This window comes from Haematobia irritans, chromosome 1 (genome assembly GCF_050003625.1).
Source record: "Haematobia irritans isolate KBUSLIRL chromosome 1, ASM5000362v1, whole genome shotgun sequence".
Lineage (NCBI taxonomy): Eukaryota > Metazoa > Arthropoda > Insecta > Diptera > Muscidae > Haematobia > Haematobia irritans.
Window position 1 is genome coordinate 252583247 of NC_134397.1, and position 25569 is coordinate 252608815.

General features: G+C 25.0%; 2 protein-coding genes across 4 annotated transcripts in view; both read right to left on the reverse strand.

Moving 5' to 3' along the window:
* Window positions 1-21117, reverse strand: part of LOC142220374 (uncharacterized) — a gene marked incomplete at its 5' end in the record, with an annotated part of 28397 nt that extends 7280 nt beyond the window's left edge. Inside the window, 3 exon segments of the mRNA XM_075289470.1 lie at window positions 7188-8332; window positions 14542-15282; window positions 20749-21117. Of these exon segments, the coding sequence (XP_075145585.1) occupies window positions 7188-8332; window positions 14542-15282; window positions 20749-21117 (2255 nt within the window).
* Window positions 1-25569, reverse strand: part of LOC142220379 (uncharacterized) — a 195253-nt gene that overhangs the window by 160617 nt on the left and 9067 nt on the right. The window lies entirely within an intron of this gene.

Consider the following 25569-nt stretch of genomic DNA (forward strand, 5'->3'; position numbering starts at 1 on the left):
TGTAGAAAATTTTATTTTTATAGAAACTATTCTTAAAATTTTATTTCTATAGAAATTTTTTTCAAAATTTTATTTCCATAGAAAATGTTGTCAACATTATTTCTATACGGAATTTCTATGAAAATTTCTAGAAAATTTTATTTCCATAGAAACTATTCTTAAAATTTTATTTTTATAGAAAATATTATCAAAATTTTATCTCTATAGAAAATGTTCTCAAAATTTTATTTCTATAGAAATGTTTGTCAAAATTTTATTTCCATAGAAACTATTCTTAAAATTTTATTTCTGTAGAAAATTTTATCAAAATTTTATCTCTATAGAAAATGTTCTCAAAATTTTATTTCTATAGAAAATGTTCTCAAAATTTTATTTCTATAGAAATTTTTGTCAAAATTTTATTTCCATTGTCAACATTATTTCTATAGAAGCTTTCTATGAAAATTTCTTGAAAATTTTATTTCTATAGAAAATGTTGTCCAATTTTTATTTCCATAGAAAATGTTGTCCAATTTTTATTGCATAGAAAATTTTGTGACAAATTTTATTTCTACACACACAAAATAATTTTTTCTGATTCAATCACAAAATTATTAATTGCTTAGTTGAATTGCTTAGTTGAAATGTTTTCAATTACATAAATGATAGTATCATTGAAAGTAAATTAAAAAAAATTAATTGATCCTATTAGTTTTTTTTTTTTTTTTTGATTGATTTTTGTTTCAATTTAAAAATTTTTTCAATTAATTAAATGTGAATTGAATATTTTTTAAAACTCACTTAAGACTTTAATTGGAAAAAATTTCTTGAATTTTTTTTGTGCACACAAAAAAATTTATCTCTGATTCAATCACGAAATTAATTGATCCAATTAATTTTCTAATTGAAATGTCTTTAATCACAGAAATGATAGTATCAATTAAAAAATTAATTAATACTATTAATTTTTGTAATTGATTTTTGTTTCAATTAAAAATTTTGTTGAATCAATTAAATTTTTAATTGAATATTTTTTTAAAAATCAACTAAGACTTTAATGAGAAAAAATTTCGTAAAATTTTGTTCTGTGTATATGTATATCATTACAATTTCACACACCGAAAAAAAAATTCACGATAATTTTTCCAATTAAAGTCTTAATTGATTTTTAAAATAATATTGAATTAAAAACTAATTTATTGAAACAAAAATCAATCACAAAAATTAATATGATCAATTATTTTTTAATTGACTTTCAATAAATTTTTTAATTGATACTATAATTTCGGTGATTGAAGATATTTCAATTAAAAAATTAATTGTATCAATTAATTTCGTGATTCAATTAGAAAAAACAAGTTTTGTGTTCAGAAATTTTAGTACCAATTAAAAAATGAATTGAAAATCAATTAAAAACTTAATTGATCCAATTAAAAAATTAATTGAAAGTCAATTAAAAAAATTAATTGATCCAATAAACTAGATTATATTATTAATTGATACTATTAATTTTTGTTTCAATTAAAAAAAAATTTAAATCAATTAAATTTTTAATTGAATATTTTTAAAACACACAGAAAAAAAATATCACGAAAATTTTTCCAATTAAAGTCTTGAGTTTTAAAAAATATTCAATTAAAAATTTAATTGATGCAACACTTTTTATTTTAATTGAAACAAAAATCATTCATAAAAATTAATAGTATCAATTAATAATATAATATTTCAATTAATTTTTTAATTGTTGAATCAATTAAATTTTTAATTGAATATTTTTAAAACACACAGAAAAAAAATATCACGAAAATTTTTCCAATTAAAGTCTTGAGTTTTAAAAAATATTCAATTAAAAATTTAATTGATGCAACATTTTTTTTTTAAGTGAAACAAAAATCATTCATAAAAATTAATAGTATCAATTAATAATATAATATTTCAATTAATTTTTAATTGTTGAATCAATTAAATTTTTAATTGAATATTTTTAAAACACACAGGAAAAAAATATATCACGAAAATATTTCCAATTTTATAGCCTGTTTCTTTCTGCATGTCGAACGAGCTCTATCGATCGACTGAAATGGAAACGATAGAGCTCGTTCGATATACAGAAACAGGCTATAAAATTGCAGAAATTTTCTGTGTGTTTTAAAAATATTCAATTAAAAATCTTCTTCTGAGTTTTAAGTTAGTCCATATGAGGTCTATGTTAGATAAAAAAGGCAGATTCACATAAAGACGCTCGTTTCAGTTCGTGATCGGTTTATGTAGCGAATTTTATAAATAATTATGAACCGATTATAAACCATTCGACGAGTGCCAAATTTCAAGCGGATCGAATGAAATTTTCTCTTGCAGGAGGCGTATACTAACCTCACGGATCGAATTTCAATCCCATCCCAGTAAAAATAATTGGAAGATGTTCCACAAACATTTCTTTTAAAGCGCATCCCGTGATCCCCTATCGATTTTGTTCCACTTCCGATGCAGTCCTTTTTTAAAAAAAACTTAGAATGTACGGAATTAGGCCGTTTTAAGTGATAATTAAAGTTTTGGACAATTAAATATCGCAAAACAGAATAAAAAAACAGTAAAAAATAATACTGTGCGGCTTGACTTTTTCACTTTATAGAAGTTCTTTTGAGACGGGTTTGCAAATTACGTTCATTTTTAATTTTTTTCTTTTTGATTTTTAATGGAAAAAATCTTTTTATACAAAAATATATGACGAGAAAAAAAAAAAACAAAATAAAATAAAAACTATGTATAACATTATTTTTTTTTAGAAAAAATATTTAATAAATAAAATTTTTTGAATAGACGTTTTGATGCACCGTGTTCAATGGCGCTTGTGGCTGAGTATGCTAAGGCGTTCTATTATGGTGCCGTGTCCTATGACAAGCCCATGTAAAATTCAACATTGATGCGTATTCCCTTTGTGAGCTTCCCACATCGTTTGGAGCCAAATCTCCATGCACACACAAAAATAATTTTTGGATTCAATCACGAAATTAATTTATCCAATTAATTTTTAATTGAAATGTCTTCAGCCACAGAAATGTTAATATCGCCAAAGTCAATTAAAACATTAATTGATCCAATTAAAAATTAATTTTTGTGACTGATTTTTACTTTAATTAGGGAGCCACCGTGGTGCAATGGTTAGCATGCCCGCCTTGCATACACAAGGTCGTGGGTTCGATTCCTGCTACGACCGAACACCAAAAAGTTTTTCAGCGGTGGATTATCCCACCTCAGTAATGCTGGTGACATTTCTGAGGGTTACAAAGCTTCTCTAAGTGGTTTCACTGCAATGTGTAACGCCATTCGGACTCGGCTATAAAAAGGAGGTCCCTTGTCATTGAGCTTAACATGGAATAGGGCAGCACTCAGTGATAAGAGAGAAGTTCACCACTGTGGTATCACAATGGACTGAATAGTCTAAGTGAGCCTGATACATCGGGCTGCCACATAACCTAACCTAACCTAACCTTACTTTAATTAAAAAAAAATTTTTTTTTGAATAAATTAAATTTTTAATTGAATATTTTTGAAAATTCAATTAAAATTTTAATTGGAAATATTTTGGTGAAAAATTTTTTTGTGTGGGCAAAGAAGCTTATGCTCCTCCCCACCGCGTAGCCCAGACATTGCCACTTCGAATTACCGCTTGTTTCTACCGATAATAAATGACCTGGTTGATTAGCATTTGCGTTCTCGTGAGGAAGCCAAAAATTGGGTCGATTGATGGAGTTGGAGTAAAAAAGACAAGTCGTTTAGCACGGTTGCCACAGTATAGAACTCTACCAAAAATTGTAGTTTTTTACTGTTTGATAAATTGGTAGGATTCTCGATGTTTCGGTAGATTTTGCAAAATATTCCTCCGCAACTAGAAAGTACTTAACAAAATTACTCAAGAAATACAATTTTAACAAAATTTTCTATAGAAATAAAATTTCTACAAAATAAAATTTTAATAAATTTAAAATTTAAATAGAAATAAAATTTTAAGAAAATTTTATATATAAATAAAATTTTGTCAAAATTTTCCATAGAACTAAAATTTTGTAAAAATTTTCTATAGAAATAACACGTTGTCAAAATTTTCTATAGAAATAAAATTTTGTCAAAATTTTCTATAAAAAATAAAATGTCAAAATTTTCTATAGTAAAAAATTTAATTAATTTAAAATTTATATAGAAATAAAATTTTAAGAAAATTTTCTATAGAAATAAAATTTTGTCAAAGTTTTCTATAGAAATAAAATTTTGACAAAATTTTCTATGGAAATAAAATGTCAAAATTTTCTATAGAAAAAAATTTAATAAATAATAGTAAATTTAAAACTTAAATAGAAATAAAATTTTAGGAACATTTTATATATAAATACATTTTAACAAAATTTTCTATAGAAATAAAATTTTGAAAAAATTCTCTATGGAAATAAAATTTTGACAAAATTTTCTATAGAAATAAAATTTTGTCAAAATTTTCTATACAAATAAAATGTTGTCCAAATTTTCTACAGAAATAAAATTTTGTCAACATTTTCTAAAGAAATAAAATGTTGACAACATTTTCTATGGAAATAAAATTTTGACTAAATTTTCTATGGAAATAAAATCTTGACAATATGTTCTATAGAAATAAAACTTTTTCAAAATTTTCTAGAGAAATAAATTTTTTTCAAAATTTTCTATAGAAATAAAATTTTGACAAAATTTTCTATAGAAATAAAATTTTGACAAAATTTTCTATAGAAATAATTTTTTTTCAAAATTTTCTACAGAAATAATTTGTTTTTCAAAATTTTCTATAGAAATAATTTTTTTTCAAAATTTTCTATAGAAAAAAAAAAAATGTAATTAATTTATATAGAAATAAAATTTTAAGAAAATTTTCTAGAGAAATAAAATTTTGTCGAGGTTTTCTATAGAAATAAAATTTTGACAAAATTTTCTATAGAAATAAAATGTCAAAATTTTCTATAGAAATAAAATGTCAAAATTATCTATAGAAAAAAATTTAATAAATTTAAAACTTAAATAGAAATAGAAATAAAATTTTAAGAAAATTTAAATATAAATAAAATTTTGTCAAAATTTTCTATAGAAATAAAATGTTGTCAACATTTTCTATAGAAATAAAATGTTATCAAAATTTTCTATAGAAATGTGTCAAAATTTTCTAAACAAATAAAATGTTGTCCAAATTTGCTATGGAAATAAAATTTCGACAAAATTGTCTATGGACATAAAATTTTGACAAAATTTTCTATGGAAATAAAATGTTGGCAAAATTTTCTATAGAAATAAAATTTTGTCAAAATTATCTATGGAAATAAAATTTTGACAAAATTTTATATATATATATAAAATTTGTCAAAATTTTCTATAGAAATAAAATGTCAAAATTTTCTATAGAAATAAAATGTTGTCAAAATTTTCTATTATTTCTATAGAAATTAAAATTTTGTCACAATTTTCTATAGAAATAAAATTTAATAAATTTAAAATTGAAATAGAAATAAAATTTTAAGAAATTTTTATATATAAATAAAATTTTGTCAAAATTTTCTATAGAACTAAAATGTTGTCAAAATTTTCTATACAAATAGAATGTTGTCCAAATTTTCTATAGAAATAAAATTTTTTCAAAATTCTCTATAGAAATAAATTTTTTTAAAAATTTTCTATAGAAATAATTTTTTTTCAAAATTTTCTATAGAAAGTTTTATTAAATTTAAAATTTAAATAGAAATAAAATTGTAAGAAAATTTTCTATAGAAATAAAATTTTGACAAAATTTTCCATGGAAATAAAATTTTGTCAAAATTTTCTATAGAAATAAAATGTTGTCAAAATTTTCTATAGACAAAAATTAAATAAATTTAAAATTTAAATAGAAATCAAATTTTGACAAAATTTTATATATAAATAAAATTTTGACAGAGAAATAAAATTTTGTCAAAATTTTCTATAGAAATAAAATTTTGTCAAAATTTTCTATAGAAATAAAATTTTGTCAAAATTTTCTATAGAAATAAAATTTTGTCAAAATTTTCTATTGAAATAAAATTTTGACAAAATTTTCTATAGAAACAAAATTTTGTCAACATTTTCTATAGAAATAAAATTTTGTCAAAATTTTCTATAGAAATAAAATATCAAAATTTTTTATAGAAATAAAAAGTCAAAATTTTCTATAGAAATAAAATTTTGTCCAAATTTTCTATAGAAATAAAATGTCAAAAATTTCTATAGAAATAAAATTTTGTCAAAATTTTCTGTAGAAATAAAATTTTGTCAAAATTTTCTGTAGAAATAAAATGTTGACAAAATTTTCTATAGAAATACAATTTTGGCAAAAATTTCTATAGAAATAAAATGTTGTTAAAATTTTCTATGGAAATAAAATTTTGACAAAATTTTCTATAGAAATAATATTTTGTCAACAGTTTCTATGGAAATAAATTTTTGGTGGTTTTTTGTAAAATTTTCGTCAAATTTTGGTAGATTATTTTTGGCTCGAGTGGCAACCGTGATACGTAGCCATAGTTGGCAGAAAAATGGGACAATGTAGTAGCTAGCGATGAACAATTTTTCTATAGATCAGTTTATAAATTTTGTTTTTAATAAATTCTCAAACATTTGAAAAAATCCGTAGTTTAAAATTGCGCTCCCATTTACAAGATTTCGAAATGAGCTTTTAGGTGTTTTTCCAATTTTGTTTTTTGAGGCAATAAAATTTAATTCATAAAAAATCCATTTTGGGAAAATCATATCTATAAAAAACAAAAAAAAAAAAAAAAATAACCAATTGATTTTAATTTTTACGTCCGAAAAGGTCATAATTTCCTGTACAATTCATTCATATGCATCCTTTTGTTATGGATTATGGAAACTTAAAGGTGGAAACGTGCTTTCATTCGACTCTACGATGGGACGAGGGGGATCCTATACTAAACATTAAACTGAACCTCAGTATAGATAGATTAAAAAAAATGCAGTATGTATGTACATGTAATATTGTGAGTGTAGATAGTATGTGAGTGTGTATGTGTAGGAAAAAAAAGAATGGGTGTGAAAATGGAATGAAATGTACCATATACCAAGCCAACATTAACGAAAAGAAAATAGCAAAACTACAAAATAAAAAATAAAATTGTAGAAATAAACGCAAAAAAAAAAGAATCATTCATAGTTACTGGTTGCATTTTTTCGGTGGTATCCAAATTAATGGAAACCATTGTCTTGAGCAGCACATCAAAGTTCTCGGGTGTCAGTTTATTGAGGACGCCTCGGACCTTCTTCAATACAGACTCAACACTTTCACTGCCAGCTTCAGAACCAGCAGCTGCTGCAGCAGGGCCCTTTTGATTTCGCAAAGTATCGGGTTTCCAGGCATCTTTACTTTCGTTCAGTTTGATTTCTTCATTAAGCGATAGTTGCAGGTGAATCATGGGTCTAGTGAAAGAGGTGCCAGAAACGCTGACACTACCACCGGTTGTGCCAATCGTACTACCGCCATGACCACCGGCTCCAGCTATATTGCCCAAAGAGCCCATTGCCATGTGATGGGGTTTTCTCTGGGTGCGATTACCTACACGCTTGCCGGGCACAAAGTCTAAGGATTCACTAAAGTTCATATGTTGGTATTGTTGTTGTTGCATATTTGGCTGATTGTTGGAACGAGAAACGAATAGCGCAGCTACACAACCGCCCTTTGGGACCACAGGAATTTTTTGTGATTCATCGGATTTGGCCAAAAGTTTCAGTTCATCCAAAGTATAGCGATAATTGCTTTTACCCTTGGGATGTTTCTGTATGGTCGGTGTAACATGTAGAGCTTTATTGGGTTTCGATGGCAATGGGACAATAGCGGGTCGAGCATGGGTCTGATTACTAGTACTATCCACATCATCAGATTTCTTTGATTCGCTAGGGGCACTGACCGCCTCCGCCGCAGCAGCAGATGAGGTGGCATCATTTGTTGGCTTTGTCGTAGTTGTTTCGTTAAGTTTTTCACCCTCTTTGAAATCGCCAAAACGAACATCCTTAACCGAAGAACTATCGGTCGCTGCATCTGCGGGTGTGGCTTTACTACTTTGCTGCGTAGATGTTTGTTGCTGTTGAGCGGGTGCTGGCTTTTGTTGTTGCTTCAGTTTATCCTCTTCTTCTTCACAGGTAGATGAGGAACTATTGAGGAATTGTATTTGCTGTTCATCGGTCGCCTTTGCCTTGGCAGGCATTTCTGAAGACGATGATGATGATGTTGCTTTCGATGTGGGTTGTTGTAAGAATTGATCAACAATTGCTTGCGATTTAATATGTTTGCCATTATTATCGTTATCTGCAAAGGAAAAAAGAAATAAAAGCATCTAAGTAAGTAGGGGATAAAATTCGAAATTAGGCTCAAAGAAGAGTATTTGCAATGTAATTTTTTTAACTCCTTTGTATCGTAGAATTGTTATATGATATTTCTATATAAATAAAATTTTGAAAAAAATGTTTAGAAACAAAATTTTGACAACATTTTGTATAGAAATAAAATTTTGAAAATTTTTCTATAGAAATAAAATGTTGACAATATTAATAAAATTTTGCGATAATTTTCTAAAAAAAAGAACAAAATTGCAAAAATTTTCTTAAAAAATGTTGACAAAATTTTCTATAGAAATGAAATGTTGATAAAATTATATATAGAAATAAAGTTTTGACATTTTCTATAAAAATAAAATTTTTACAAAATTTTCTATAGAAATAAAATTTTAACAAAATTATATATAGAAATAAAATTTTCACAACATTTTCTATTAAAAAAAATTTTTTAAAAAATTTCCTGTAGATAAAAAATTTTGACAAATTTTTTTATTAAAATAAAAAAAACAGTAAAATTTTGCGAAAATTTTCTAAAAAACATGTTGACAAAATTTTCTACAGAAATGAAATATTGACATTTCTACAGAAATAAAATGTTGACAAAAGATAAAAAATTTTGACACAATTTTCTATAGATAAAAACTTTTTACAAAATTTGTCTATATCTAAAAAATCTATAGGAATAATTTTCTCAAAATTTTGTAAAAATTTTATTTCTATCGAAATTTTTGTCAAAATTTTATTTCTATCGAAATTTTTGTAAAAATTTTATTATAGAAAATTTTGTAAACATTTTATTTCTATAAAAAATTTTGTCAAAATTTTATTTCTATAGAAAATTTTGTCAAAATTTTATTTCTATAGAAAATTTTGTCAACATTTTATTTTTATAGAAAATTTTGTCAAAATTTTATTTCTATAGAAAATTTTCGTTTTGTTTGTTATTGTTGGCTTCTCTTCAATCGTTATTGTTGTTTTTTGATCTCAGCTTAAAGCCATGCATTGACTAAACTACAATTGTAGCTTAACCAACAGAGGAAAAGTATGCTAGTCAAATTTATTTGGGCAAAGCCCTATAGACTGCAAGATGGTTGGATGTACAGCTGTTTCGGAATTACCACATTCCTCATCAGCATCCTCTACTTGCAGCAAAACTATAAACCAATTATCAGAATAAATTCGGGTAATTTACTCAACCCAAAGTGAACTACACTTGAACCTCCCGAAAAAGGGTTTGATAGTCGGCTACTGCCTAAACAATTTTGTCAAAATTTTATTTCTATAGAAAATTTTGTCAAAATTTTATTTCTATAGAAAATGTTGTCTAAATTTTATTTCTACAGAACATTTTGTCAAAGTTTTATTTCTAAGAAAATTTTGTCAAAATTTTATTTCTTTAGAAAATTTTGTCAAAATTTTATTTCTATAGAAAATTTTGTCAAAATTTTATTTCTATAGAAAATTTTGTCAAAATTTTATTTCAATGGAAATTTTGTCAAAATGTTATTTCAATGGAAATTTTGTCAAAATTTTATTTCTATCGAAAATTTTGTCAAAATTTTATATCTATTGAAAATTTTGTCAAAATTATATTTCTATAGAAAATTTTGTCAAAATTTTATTTCTATAGAAAATTTTGTCAAAATTATATTTCTATAGAAAATTTTGTCAAAATTTTATTTCTATAGAAAATTTTGTCAAAATTTTATTTCTATAGAAAATGTTGTCTAAATTTTATTTCTACAGAACATTTTGTCAAAGTTTTATTTCTAAGAAAATTTTGTCAACATTTTATTTCTTTAGAAAATTTTGTCAAAATTTTATTTCTATAGAAAATTTTGTCAAAATTTTATTTCTATAGAAAATTTTGTCAAAATTTTATTTCTATAGAAAATTTTGTCAAAATTTTATTTCAATGGAAATTTTGTCAAAATGTTATTTCAATGGAAATTTTGTCAAAATTTTATTTCTATAGAAAATTTTGTCAACATTTTATATCTATTGAAAATTTTGTCAAAATTATATTTCTATAGAAAATTTTGTCAAAATTTTATTTCTATAGAAAATTTTGTCAAAATTTTTTTTCTATAGAAAATTTTGTCAAAATTTTATTTCTATAGAAAATTTTGTTAAAATTTTATTTCTATAGAAAATTTTGTCAAAATTTTATTTCTATAGAAAATTTTGTCAAAATTTTATTTCTATAGAAAATTTTGTCCAAATTTTATTTCTATAGAAAATTTTGTCAAATGTAATTTCTATCAAAAATTTTGTCAAAATTTTGTTTCTATAGAAAACTTTATCAAAATGTTATTTCCATGGAAAATTTTATCCAAATTTTAATTCAGTTTGTTGTTTTGATCTCAGCTTAAAAACCATTGCATTGACTAAATTACAAGATTAGCTTAACCAACAGAGGAAAATAATGTTTGTCAAATTTATTTGGGCAAAGCCCTATAGACTGCAAGATAGTTGGATAGACGCACGTTTCGGAAATAACAACCCAAAGTGAACCACACTTGAAACTTCCGAAAAAATTATAATGATAGTCGGCTTTTGCCGAAATTAATCTTAATCATCGATGTGAGTGTAGTTGGCTGGGTTGTGGAGGAATGTGGTAATTCCGAAACGTGCGTCCATCCAACCATCTTGCAGTCTATAGGGCTTTGCCCAAATAAATTTGACAAACATTCGTTTCCTCTGTTGGTTAAGCTACACTTGTAGTTTAGTCAGTGCGTGGTTTTAAGCTGAAATCAAAAACAACAACAATAATTAAAGACAAAAAAACAACAATAACAAAACAAAATTTTATTTCTATAAAAAATTTTGTCAAAATTTTATTTCCAAGGAAAATTTTGTCAAAATTTTATTTCCATGGAAAATTTTGCCAAAATTTTATTTCTATAGAACATTTTGTCAAAGTTTTATTTCTAAGACAATTTTGTCCAAATTTTATTTATTTAGAAAATTTTGTCAAAATTTTATTTCGATAGAAAATTTTGTCAACATTTTATTTCTATAGAACATTTTGTCAAAATTTTATTTCTATTGAAAATTTTGTCAAAATTATATTTCTATAGAAAATTTTGTCAAAATTTTATTTCTATAGAAAATTTTGTCAAAATTTTATTTCTATAGAAAATTTTGTCAAAATTTTATTTCTATAGAAAATTTTGTCAAAATTTTTTTTCTATAGAAAATTTTGTCAAAATTTTATTTCTATAGAAAATTTTGTTAAAATTTTATTTCTATAGAAAATTTTGTCAAAATTTTATTTCTATAGAAAATTTTGTCAAAATTTTATTTCTATAGAAAATTTTGTCAAAATTTTATTTCTATAAAAAAATTTTTCAAAATTTTATTTCTATAGAAAATTTTGTCAAAATTTTATTTCTATAGAAAATTTTATCAAAATGTTATTTCCATGGAAAATTTTGTCAAAATTTTATTTCTATAGAAAACTTTATCAAAATGTTATTTCCATGGAAAATTTTGTCCAAATTTTATTTCTATAGAAAATTTTGTCAAATGTAATTTCTATCAAAAATTTTGTCAAAATTTTGTTTCTATAGAAAACTTTATCAAAATGTTATTTCCATGGAAAATTTTATCCAAATTTTAATTCAGTTTGTTGTTTTGATCTCAGCTTAAAAACCATTGCATTGACTAAATTACAAGATTAGCTTAACCAACAGAGGAAAATAATGTTTGTCAAATTTATTTGGGCAAAGCCCTATAGACTGCAAGATAGTTGGATAGACGCACGTTTCGGAAATAACAACCCAAAGTGAACCACACTTGAAACTTCCGAAAAAATTATAATGATAGTCGGCTTTTGCCGAAATTAATCTTAATTATCGATGTGAGTGTAGTTGGCTGGGTTGTGGAGGAATGTGGTAATTCCGAAACGTGCGTCCATCCAACCACCTTGCAGTCTATAGGGCTTTGCCCAAATAAATTTGACAAACATTCGTTTCCTCTGTTGGTTAAGCTACACTTGTAGTTTAGTCAGTGCGTGGTTTCAAGCTGAAATCAAAAACAACAACAATAATTAAAGACAAAAAAACAACAATAACAAAACAAAATTTTATTTCTATAAAAAATTTTGTCAAAATTTTATTTCCAAGGAAAATTTTGTCAAAATTTTATTTCCATGGAAAATTTTGCCAAAATTTTATTTCTATAGAACTTTTTGTCAAAGTTTTATTTCTAAGAAAATTTTGTCAAAATTTTATTTCTTTAGAAAATTTTGTCAAAATTTTATTTCTATAGAAAATTTTGTCAACATTTTATTTCTATAGAAAATTTTGTCAAAATTTTATTTCTATTGAAAATTTTGTCAAAATTGTATTTCTATAGAAAATTTTGTCAAAATTTTATTTCTATATAAAACTTTATCAAAATGTTATTTCCATGGAGAATTTTATCCAAATTTTAATTCTGTTTGTTGTTTTGATCTCAGCTTAAAAACCATTGTATTGACTAAACTACAAGAGTAGCTTAACCAACAGAGGAAAATAATGTTTGTCAAATTTATTTGGGCAAAGCCCTATAGACTGCAAGATAGTTGGATAGACGCACGTTTCGGAAATAACAACCCAAAGTGAACCACACTTGAACCTTCCGAAAAAAGTCGGCTCTTGCCGAAATTAATCTTAATCATCGATGTGAGTGTAGTTGGCTGGGTTGTGGAGGAATGTGGTGATTCCGAAACGTGCGTCCATCCAACCATCTTGCAGTCTATAGGGCTTTGCCCAAATAAATTTGCCAAACATTCTTTTCTTCTGTTGGTTAAGCTACTCTTGTAGTTTAGTCAACGCAATGGTTTTTAAGCTGAAATCAAAACAACAAATATGATTGAAGTATAAACCAACAATAAGAAAACAAAACAAAATTTTATTTCTATCAAAAATCTCGTCAAAATTTTATTACTATAGAAAATTTTGACAAAATTTTATTTTATAGAAAATTTTCTCAAAATTTTATTTCGATAGAAAATATTCTCAAAATTTTATTTCTATAGAAAATTTTCTCACGATTTTATTTCTATAGAATTTGTTTTTCAAAATTTTAGAAAATTGTATTTCCATAGAAATTTTTGTGCATATTTTATTTCTATAGATAATTTACAGCATTTCTATAGAAATAAAATTTTGACAAAATTTTCCATTAATAAAAAATTTTAACAAAATTTTCTATAGATTAAAAATTTTGTCAAAATTTTTATGGATAAACTATTTTGATAAAATTTTCTGTAGATAAAAAATGTTGACAAACTTTTCTATAGAGAAGAAAATTTGACAAAGTTTTCTATAGAGAAAAAAATTTTTGACAAAATTTTCTATAGATAAAAAATTTTGGCAAAATTTGCATAGTTTATCTAAAATGAAAAAAAATTTTGACAAAATTTTCTATGGAAATAAAATATTGACAAAATTTTCTAAAGAAATAAAATTTTGAGAAAATGTTCCATGGAAATAACATTTTGTCAAAATTTTCTATCGAAAAACAATTTTGACAAAATTTTCTAAAGAAATAAAATATTGACAAAATTTTCTATAGAAATAAAATTTTGACAAAATTTTCTATAGAAATAAAATTTTGACAAAATTGTCTGTTGAAATAAAATTTTGACAACATTTTCTAAAGAAATAAAATATTGACAAAATTTTCTAAAGAAATAAATTTTATTTCTTTATCTAAAATGAAATGAAATAAAATTTTGACAAAATTTTCAATGGAAAAAAATTGACAATATTTTCTATGGAAATAAAATTTTGACAAAATTTTCTATGAAAAAAAATTTTGACAAAGTTTTCTATATATAAAAAATTTGGGCAAACTTTCCTATAGATAACAAATTTTGACAAAATTTTCTATAAATAAAAAATTTTGACAAAATTTTCTATAGATAAAAACTTTTGGCAAAATTTGCATAGATAAAAAATGAAATAAAAAAAAATGAAAAAAAAAAAATTCTATAGAAATAAAATTTTGACAAAAATTTTCAAAAGAAATAAAATTTTCTATAGAAATAATAGTTTGCAAAAAATTTCTACAGGAATAAAATTTTGACAAAAGTGTCTATAGAAATAAAATTTTGATCTATGCTATATAATTGAATGGATGGGTATAATATATAGGCTATATTTTATTCTTCCATTATATGTATGTATTTACCTTTAGTTTCTTCAGCTCCTTTGGAAACTTCGCTTGCATTAACATTATTGTTGTTGTTGGAACTAGTTGTGTGCTCTTTATGGGCCGGCTGTTGTTGTTGTTTTTGCGATTGTTTGTTATTGTTGCCATTAGATGGAATTGAACTACTATTTGCATTGTGAATATCAGTCAAGTGGGCATTTGATGATGGCGTAGCAGCAGGAGCAGCAGCGCCTGCTACTATTTTTGTTGTATTCCTACTATTGTTATTGAAATTATTATTGTTGTTGTTATTATGGGCTTTATTGTTGGTGCTGGTATTCGATGTCGTTGAATTGCTACGTTCATGTTGCTGCCTTTGCTGTTGTTGCTGCTGGGGTTGTTTCTTTTGATTATCTTTGGTACGTTGCTGCTGCTGTTGCTGTTGCATCTGCTGTTGCTGTTGTTGTCTGCCAGTCTTACGATTCTTACGATTACTAACCGTAATGAATGAATCATCATTATTTGCTGCTGCTAAGGCTGCAGTAGCTGCTGCTGCCGCCGCAGCTGAAGCTTGTTGAGCAGCCATCGAGGATCCCGCCGCCTTAGTGGATTCCGACGATGGTGCAGCAGCACTACTTGCCTTATCCGATGATGGCTTCTTATTCGTATTAGCATTACCAATAGATGGTGAAGTTGTGGTATTGGCTCCCATTTTCGAATTTCCAGACGATGATTGGGCAACGTTTTTCACTTGATCTTTATGGGATAATTTTGTCGTATCTGAAATATTTCGCAAAAAAAAATGAGATTAGAAAAAAGTTTAATTTTTTTTGGTAGGGGGAGGGGAGCGGGTGAGGAAGATCAGAAAATTTGATCTTTTTTCGGTTAGTTAATAAATGAATTATAATGATGGCTATGAATGTTGGGGGGTTGGTGTGTGTGTGGCTTTGACCAAAAAATTCTCTCCACACAATTTAGAAAAATAAACGCGCACGCAAGGTCCGGATTTTTGTTTCTCGCAATATGGGGGATGCGAAGTAATTTGCCTATGATATTGATCTCGATTGGAGGAGGGGCGTGGGCGACAAGTTAAAAAAAAAAAACATGCGGGTGATTTGTTATGATATGCATATGTGTGTGTGTGAAGTAAAAACAGACAACAACATCAACAAAAAAAAATCAAACGTCGACATCGTCGAAAATGAAAGAGCAACATTTGTTTTGTGTGTAAAATCTTTAGAAGAAATCGTTCTAGGTAATAAAGATCCACTAGTAAAACTAATTTCTATAATTCCTAAAATATTCTCTAAGTTTGTTACCGAACCGTTAGGAACCTTGGTAAGATCCTCTGTCGGGAGCCGCCGTGGTGCAATGGTTAGCATGTCTGATTCCTGCTACGGCCGAACACCAAAAAGTTTTTCGGCGGTGGATTATCCCACCTCAGTAATGCTGGTGACATTTCTGAGGGTTTCAAAGCTTCTCTAAGTGGTTTCACTGGAATGTGGAACGCCGTTCGGGCTCGGCTATAAAAAGGAGGTTCCTTGTCATTGAGCTTAACATGGAATCGGGCAGAACTCAGTGATAAGAGAAAAGTTCACCACTGTGGTATCATAATGGACTGAATAGTCTAAGTGACCCTGATACATCGGGCTGCCACATAACCTAACCTAGCCTAAGAACCTCTCTCTGTGATATTATTTCAAAATATACTGATATTTATAAAGAAAGACAGGAATGTGATATCCCGAAGGGTAGCAATTATATTTAAACTATCAATAATTTTGACAAAATTTTCCATAGAAATAAAATATTGGGAATTTTTTTATAGAAACAAAATTTGACAAAATTTTCTATAGATATAAAATTTTTAAAAATTTTTCTATACAAATAAATAATTTAATACAATTTTCGATAGAAATAAAATTTTGCGAAAATTTTTTATAGAAATAAAATGTTGACAAAATTTTCTATAGAAATAAAATGTTGACAAAATTTTCTATAGAAATAAAAATTTTGAAAAAAAAAAAATTATATAAAAATTTTGAGAAAATTTTTTATAGAAATAAAATTTTGCGAACATTTTTTATAGAAATAACAATTTGGGAAAATTTTCTATAAAAATAAAATTTTGCGAATATTTTCTATAGAAATAAAATTTTGACAAAATTATCTATAGAAATAAAATTTTGACAAAATTTTCTTTAGAAATAAAATATTGGGAATTTTTTTATAGAAACAAAAGTTGACAAAATTTTCTATAGATATCAACATTTTGACAAATTTTTCTATAGAAATAAAAAATTTAATAAAATTTTCTATAGAAATAAAATTTTGCGAAATTTTTTATAGAAATAAAATTTTGCGAACATTTTCCATAGAAATAAAATTCTGACAAAATTTTCTATAGAAATAAAAATTTTGAAAAAAATTTCTATAAAAATAAGATTTTGAGAACATTTTTTATAGAAATAAAATTTTGCGAAAATTTTTTATAGAAATAAAAATTTCGGAAAATTTTCTATAAAAATAAAATTTTGCGAATATTTTCTATAGAAGTAAAATTTTGACAAAATTATCTATAGAAATAAAATTTTGACAATATTTTCTTTAGAAATAAAATATTGGGAATTTTTTTATAGAAACAAAATTTTCTATAGATATCAACATTTTGACAAATTTTTCTATAGAAATAAAAAATTTAATAAAATTTTCTATAGAAATAAAATTTTGCGAAATTTTTTATAGAAATAAAATTTTGCGAACATTTTCCATAGAAATAAAATTCTGACAAAATTTTCTATAGAAATAAAAATTTTGAAAAAAAAATTCTATAAAAATAAGATTTTGAGATTTTTTATAGAAATAAAATTTTGCGAAAATTTTTTATAGAAATAAAAATTTCGGAAAATTTTCTATAAAAATAAAATTTTGCGAATATTTTCTATAGAAGTAAAATTTTGACAAAATTATCTATAGAAATAAAATTTTGACAATATTTTCTTTAGAAATAAAATTTTGCGAAAAGTTTCTATAGAAATAACATTTTGCAAAAATTTTCAATAGAAATAAAATTTTGCGAAAAGTTTCTATAGAAATAAAATTTTGCAAAAATTTTCTATAGAAATAAAATTTTGACAAAATTTTCTATAGAAATAAAATTTTGACAAAATTTTCTAAAGAAATAAAATTTTGACACAATTTTTTAAAAAATTAAATTTTGACACAATTTTCTATAGAAGTAAAAAAATTGACAAAATTTTCTATAGAAATAAAAATTTTGACAAAATTTTCTAAATAAATAAAATTTTGACACAATTTTCTATAGAAATAAACAAAATTCACAAAATTTTCTATAGAAAAACAAAATTTCGACATTTTCTTTATAAATAAAATTTTTGACAAAATTTTCTATAAATAAAAAATTTTTATTGTTGTTTTTGATCTCAGCTTAAAGCCATGCATTGACTAAACTACAAGTGAAGCTTAACCAACAGAGGAAAAGTATGCTTGTCAAATTTATTTGGGCAAAGCCCTATAGACTGCAAGATGGTTGGATTAGGCAGTAGCCGACTATCAAACCCTTTTTCGGGAGGTTCAAGTGTAGTTCACTTTGGGTTGAGTGAATTACCCGAATTTATTCTGATAATTGGTTGATAGTTTTGCTGCAAGTAGAGGATGCTGATGAGGAATGTGGTAATTCCGAAATAGCTGTACATCCAACCATCTTGCAGTCTATAGGGCTTTGCCCAAATAAATTTGACAAGCATACTTTTCCTCTGCTGGTTAAGCTACACTTGTAGTTTAGTCAATGCATGGCCTTAAGCTGAGATCAAAAACAACAATAACGATTGAAGAGAAGCCAACAATAACAAACAAAACGGATAAAAAATTTTGACAAAATTTTCTATAGATAAAAAATTTTGACAGAATACAGAAATAAAAAATTTCACAAAATTTTCTATAGAAAAACAAAATTTCGACATTTTCTTTATAAATTAAATTTTTGACAAAATTTTCTATAGATACAAAATTTCCTATAGATAAAAATTTTTGACAAAATATTCTACAGAAATAAAAAATTTCACAAAATTTTCTATAGAAAACCCAAATTTCGACATTTTCTTTATAAATTAAATTTTTGACAAAATTTTCTATACAGTAAAAATTTTGACAAAATTTTCTATAGATAAAAAATTTTGACAAAATTTTCTATAGATACAAAATTTTGACAAAATATTCTACAGAAATAAAAAAGTTCACAAAATTTTCTATAGAAAAACAAAATTTCGACATTTTCTTTATAAATCAAATTTTTGACAAAATTTTCTATAGATACAAAATTTCCTATAGATAAAAAATTTTGACAAAATATTCTACATGAATAAAAAATTTGACAAAATTTTCTATAGAAATACAATTTTGAAAAAAAAAATCTATAATTTCGAGTGATTACTAATTGGAGGATGGGAAACTGGCTATTAGACCCTTATTAGTCCATGGTGAATCTAAAGGTGGTGGGTGAATTTTTCTCACATTAATAAATGTTGCCCATTTAAATTTTTATTTAGTCCGATATGTGTGCCACAATAGAATGACACCAAGAACTTATGAATAACTAAAATATAACATATATAAGTACAGATGGTAAAATTTAGGTTAGGTATATTGGCAGGTTTTCTATGGACTATGTAGTCCATAGGTGCCCGATTCTATTTTTAAATCAATGACAAGATATCTCCTTTGTTTTGGGCCTAGCCCGAACGGCATTAAGAACTAAGAGAAGCTTAGCACCACTCAGAGAAAGCACTATCCACCGCTGAAAAAAAAAACCTTTTTGTTGTTTGGTTTTTGGGATGGAACATTGGTCTATGGCATAATTCCAACCACAAAAAATTTTCTGGGTTTTTCCTTTCTTTAAATGAATTTCTAATTAAGGCCAGTTTTTATTCTACTTCTCAGAAAATTTTATTCTACTTCTCAGAATATTTTAGCCCTGAAAAGGTTTTTGCAATTTTCCTTTTTTTTAAATTGATTTTAAAAGAAATTTCTAATTAAAGCCCGGGAATAAGGTTTTATACTCCTCCTCTTGATAGCCCAGGGATTTTCTAAAGGTTTTTGCAATTTTCCTTTCTTTAAATGAATTTCTCCTCTCGATGCCATTGTATCACCTGTGTGTGTGTCTATCATCTAAAATTGCATAAATTTTTTGTATACATCGATGTTATTAAATTCATATTTAGATTTGAAAAAACTATTGGAAATTAGAGCTTCTCAAGTATGTATATATAATTAAAGAAAAAAAAACTACAATTTAAATTTAAATAATACTCCTCCTTTTTTCTTAGGCTAGAAAATGTTAAGTTTTGTTTGGGTTTGTTTTTGGTAGTAAAACTAAATATCCTTGTCATGCTATTTGGGCAGGATGTGTGAGTCAAAGGAGTGGTTATTAGTCAATTGCGGAAAATGTAAAGGCAGACAAAAAAAAAAAAATAACATTTGGTTTAAAATTTGTTATAAACTTAGAGGCACAGTTGGTAGCGGGTAAGTATAGAAAAGACATTTTGGTTTTGTAGCATTACGTAAACACTATCCTCCCCCAGGGCCCACATAATATATAGCAAACTATGATGCCATCTCCCAGACCTCCAAATTTCGCGATCAATGTTTGTGGAATGTGGAATATAAAGTCAATGAGATATCGTTAATGTGATCTATAGGACGAATGTGTACATGTGGAACATGGATAGATCTCGTTTACCGACGTTACGACTTAGATGGAAGCGAAAGTTTCTTTTGCGCGAAAATTTGAACACGCGTGTCAAATTATAACTTTTGTCCCGACTCGATTTTTGCGCTATTAAAATAAATACCAGCTCTGTATAGCTCTTATAATCGAAACTCTACAAATGCTTGGGGTCCAAGCAAAACAAAAAAAACTCAAGCCCGATTTCGTATAGCTGTAATATTTGGTCTGAATGCGTCAAGAATCAGGACTAGGATCATGTTATACCAAATAAGACAATGTTTAGAAATCGACCTGTAAACTTTGTAAAGATAATAATGGGGTCAAGTGTAGCCTAATTTCGCAAGAAATAACACACAAACAATACACATGTAATAAGGTCCATAACCACACACACATACACTTATATATAAATAATTTAGCGATGAAGTATTTTAAAAAAAAATTAGACAACATGATAGAGTAGAAGATTTGTGTTTTTTTTTGTGTTTTTTGATAATTACTTATTTCTTTATTAGGGGCCACATTACTATGAGCGCCACCTTCTTCGGTGGTCATCATATCCTTCTTCTGTATTGTTTTCGATGAATCTTCTGTGGTATTATTATGAGAATCTTCAATTGTTTTATCGACTGCTGCTGTATGTGTAGTAGTTGGAATCTTAGTTTGTTGCTGCTGCTGCTGCTGTTCGTAGTGTTGTTTAACACCAGCAGTAGCTGATGCTGATGCTTTACTGGAATCAATTGGTTGTTGGCTTTCAACTATGTGTTGTTGTTGTTGCTGCTGATCATTGTCATTATTTAGGGCTTTTTGATGTTGTTGTTGCTGTTTGATGACCCCGGCATCATCATCCTTTTGGGACATTGATTTTACTAAAAGAAATCGAATCGTTAGACGATTAATACAATACAATTTTGTATGGGAGAGCGCGGAGTAGTAGGAGGGGGTAGTAGTGTGTAGGTGGTAGGTTGATAGGTGGTATAAATATATATTTTTTTTGGGATAAAATAATCTGTAAGTAGTGCTAAGGTGGAGTTTGAAAAAGAAATTAGAATATATGGTAATAATAATAAATAATAACAATAGCATTAGGAGTAAAAGTAGTAATTGGTTGGGTAAAAGTGACCGGCATTAAAAAAAAAAGAGTGGAAAGAACTACAAAAGAATACAACAAGTTACGCTTTGCGATTTCAAAGGACCACAAGATGTGAAAGTGAAATTCAAGTTTCCTGATTTATTAAATTTTTATATAAAGGCAAATTGTATTCTTAAGTGCTAACGACTTCCGTAAGAATTTCTATGAAGATACAAAAAAAAAATCTCAACTACTATACAAAAAAAAAAAAATTAAGTTTAAAAAAAAATATTCAATTAAAAATTTAATTGATTCAATAAATTTTCAAAATTTTCAAAAAAATCAAACTACTATACAAAAACAAAAATCATAAAAAATGCCAATTAAAGTCTTAATTTAGTTTTAAAATATATTCTATTAAAAATTTAATTGATTCAATAATTTTGCAAAATTTTCAAAAACAAAATCTCAACTACTATACAAAAAAAAAAAATCAAATAAAAGTCTTAATTTAGTTTTAAAATATATTCTATTAAAAATTAAATTGATTCAATAATTTTATAAAATTTTCAAAAAAAAAAAAAATTTCAACTACTACACAGAAAAAAATTTCAAAAAAAATTGCCAATTAGTCTTAAATTTAAAAAAAAAAAAACAACTACTAAAACAAAAAAATCACAAAAAAATTCCAATTAAAGTCTTAATTTAGTTTTAAAATTGCCAATTAAAGTCTTAATTTAGTTTTAAAATATATTCTATTAAAAATTTTATTGATTCTATAATTTTGCAAAATTTTCAACAAAAAATTGCAATACTACACAGAAAAAAATTGTCTATTAAAGTCTTAAAATTTCAACAAAAAAAAATCAACTACTAAACAAAAAAATCACAAAAAATTCCAATTAATTAATTCCAAAATTTTCAAAAAAATTTCAACTACTATACAAAAAAATTCCAATAAGTCTTAATTTAGTATTAAAATATATTCAATTAAAAATTAAATTGATTCAATAATTTTTAAAAATTAAAAAAAAAAATTGTTCAACTACTATACAAAAAAAAAAAAAAAACAAAAAAAAATCCAACTAAAGTCTTAATTTAGTTTTAAAATTGACAATTAAAGTCTTAGTTTAGTTTTAAAATATATTCTATTAAAAATTTAATTGATTCAATAATTTTGCAAAATTTTCAAAAAAAAATTTCAACTATTACGCAGAAAAAAATTTCACAAAAAAAAATTGCCAATTAAAGTCTTAAATTTTCAAAAAAAAAAATAATTACTATTCAAAAAAAAAATCACAAATAAAATTTCCAATTAAAGTCTTAATTTAGTTTTAAAATATATTCAACTAAAAGTTTAATTGATTCAATAATTTTACAAAATTTTCCAAAAAAAAATCCCAACTACTACACCGAATCAATTTCACAAAATAAAATTTCCAATTAATGTCTTAATTTAGTTTTAAAATATATTCTATTTAAAATTTAATTGATTCAATAATTTTTACAAAATTTTCAAAAAAAAATTTTTTCAACTATACAAAAAAAAAATCACAAATAAAATTTCCAATTAAAGTCTTAATTTAGTTTTAAAATATATTCAACTAAAAATTTAATTGATTCAATAATTAGCAAAATTTTCAAAAAAAAAAAATTCAACTACACACAAAAAAATTTTTCTGATTCAATCACGAAATTAATTGATCCAATTAATTTTTTAATTGAAATGTCTTCAATCACAGAAATGATAGTATCAATTAACAAATTAATTGACAGTAAATTAAAAAATTAATTGATCCAATTAAATATTTAATTGATACTATTAATTTGTGTGATTGATTTTTATTTCAATTAAAAAATTTGTTGAATCAATTAAATTTCTTGAATATTTTTTAAAACTCCATTAAAAATTTTAACTGGAAAAATTTTCGTGAAATTTTTTTTGTGTGTACTACTCAGAAAAAGATTTCACAAACAAAATCCAACTAAAGTCTTAATTTAGTTTTAAAATATATTCAACTAAAAATTTAATTGAATCAATAATTTTACAAAATTTAAAAAAAAAAAAATTCAACTACTATACCAAAAAAAAAAACAAATAAAACTTCCAATTAAAGTCTTAATTTAAGTTTTAAAATATATTCTATTAAAAATTAAGTTGATTCAATAATTTTACCAAATTTTCAAAAAAAAAAAAATTCAACTACTACACATAAAAAAAATTTCACAAAAAAATTCCAATTAAAGTCTTAATTTAGTTTTAAAATATATTTTATTAAAAATTTAATTGATTCAATAATTTTGCAAAATTTTCAAAAAGAAAAAAAAATTCAACTACTATACAAAAAAATAACAAAAAAATGTTCCAATTAAAGTCCTAATTTAGTTTTAAAATATATTCAACTAAAAATTTAATTGATTCAATAATTTTAAAAAATTTCCCAAAAAAAAAAAAAAAATTTCAACTACTACACCGAAAAAAAATTTCACAAAAAATTTTCCAATTAAAGTCTTAATTGACTTTTAAAAATATTCAATTTAAAAATATAATTGTTTAAAAAAATTTAATTGAAAAAAAATCAATAACAACAATTAATAGTATCAATTAATTTTTTAATTGGATCAATTAATTTCAATTTCAATTTATACACACAAAAAATTGTTTTTTCTGATTCAATCACAAAATTAATTGATCCAATTAATTTTTAATTGAAATGTCTTCAATCACAGAAATGATAGTATCAATTAAAAAACTAATTGAAGTTCAATTAAAAAGTTAATTGATCCAAAACTAATTGATACTATTATTTTTGTGATTGATTTTTGTTTCAATTAAAAAATTTGTTGAATCAATTAAATTTTTAATTGAACATTTTTTTAAACTCAATTGAAATTTTAATTGGAAAAATTTTCGTGAAATTTTTTTGTGTGTAGCCAAGATGGCAGAGAAGTCCATAGTATGGTTTAAAAGTTCGTTAGCTAACGTAGCACTAACGAAGCTTCATGAAAATGGGGGTTAGTGTTTTTAGTTTGATTAAAAAATTGATTGTTTGAAATAAATTTTTAGTTCAAAATTAAAAACATTCATTCTTTTATAATTGACTTAGTCTTTCGAGTTTGATTGAAAAGTTAATTGTATCAGTTAATTTTTTAATTAAAAATTTTTAAATTTTCAATCATTGACTTTATTAAATTAATGTTTCTATATTGATTAACAAGTTATTTGTTTCAATTAATTTATTAATTGAAAAAAAAAAAAAAACAACTTCAATCAACTTTTTATTTGGAAATATTTTGGTGATATTTTTTTCTGTGATGGGCAAAGTGAATAAAAAATTCAAGATGCAAAATTCATTATTTTTGAATATTAGTTGTATTCCTCTACCTTAGCCCAATTGAAATGGATAATGCATACACAGTACATTTTTCCAGTTGAAGTCTTAATTGAGTTTTAAAAAATATTCAATTAATAAATTAATTGATTCAACAAATTTTTTAATTGAAACAAAAATCAACCACAATCATTAATATTATCAATTAATTGTTATACCCTCCACCATAGGATGGGGGTATATTAACTTTGTCATTCCGTTTGTAACACATCGAAATATTGCTCTAAGACCCCATAAAGTATATATATATTCTGAATCGTGGTGAAATTCTGAGTCGATTTAAGCATGTCCGCCCGTCCGTCTGCTGAAATCACGCTAACTTCCGAACGAAATAAGCTATCGACTTGAAACTTGGCACAAGTAGTTGTTATTGATGCAGGTCGGATGGTATTGCAAATGGGCCATATCGGACCACTTTTACGTATAGCCCCCATATAAACCTACGCTCAGATTTCGCTTGCGGAACCTCTTGGAGGAGCAAAGTTCATCCGATCCGGTTGAAATTTGGTACATGGTGTTAGTATATGGTCCCTAACAACCATGGACAAATTGGCCCACATCGGTCCATAATTATATATAGCCCTCATATAAACCGATCCCTCGATTTGGCTTACGAAGCCTCTAAGAGAAGCAAATTTCATCCGATCAGATTGAAATTTGGTACATGCTGTAAGTATATGGTCTCTAACAATTATGCAAAAATTGCTGCATATAGGTCCATAATTATATATAGCCCCCATATAAACCGATCCCTCGATTTGGCTTACGAAGTCTCTAAGAGAAGCAAATTTCATCCGATCCAGCTGAAGCTTGGTATATAGTGTTAGTATATGGTCAACATTTTATTTCTATAGAAA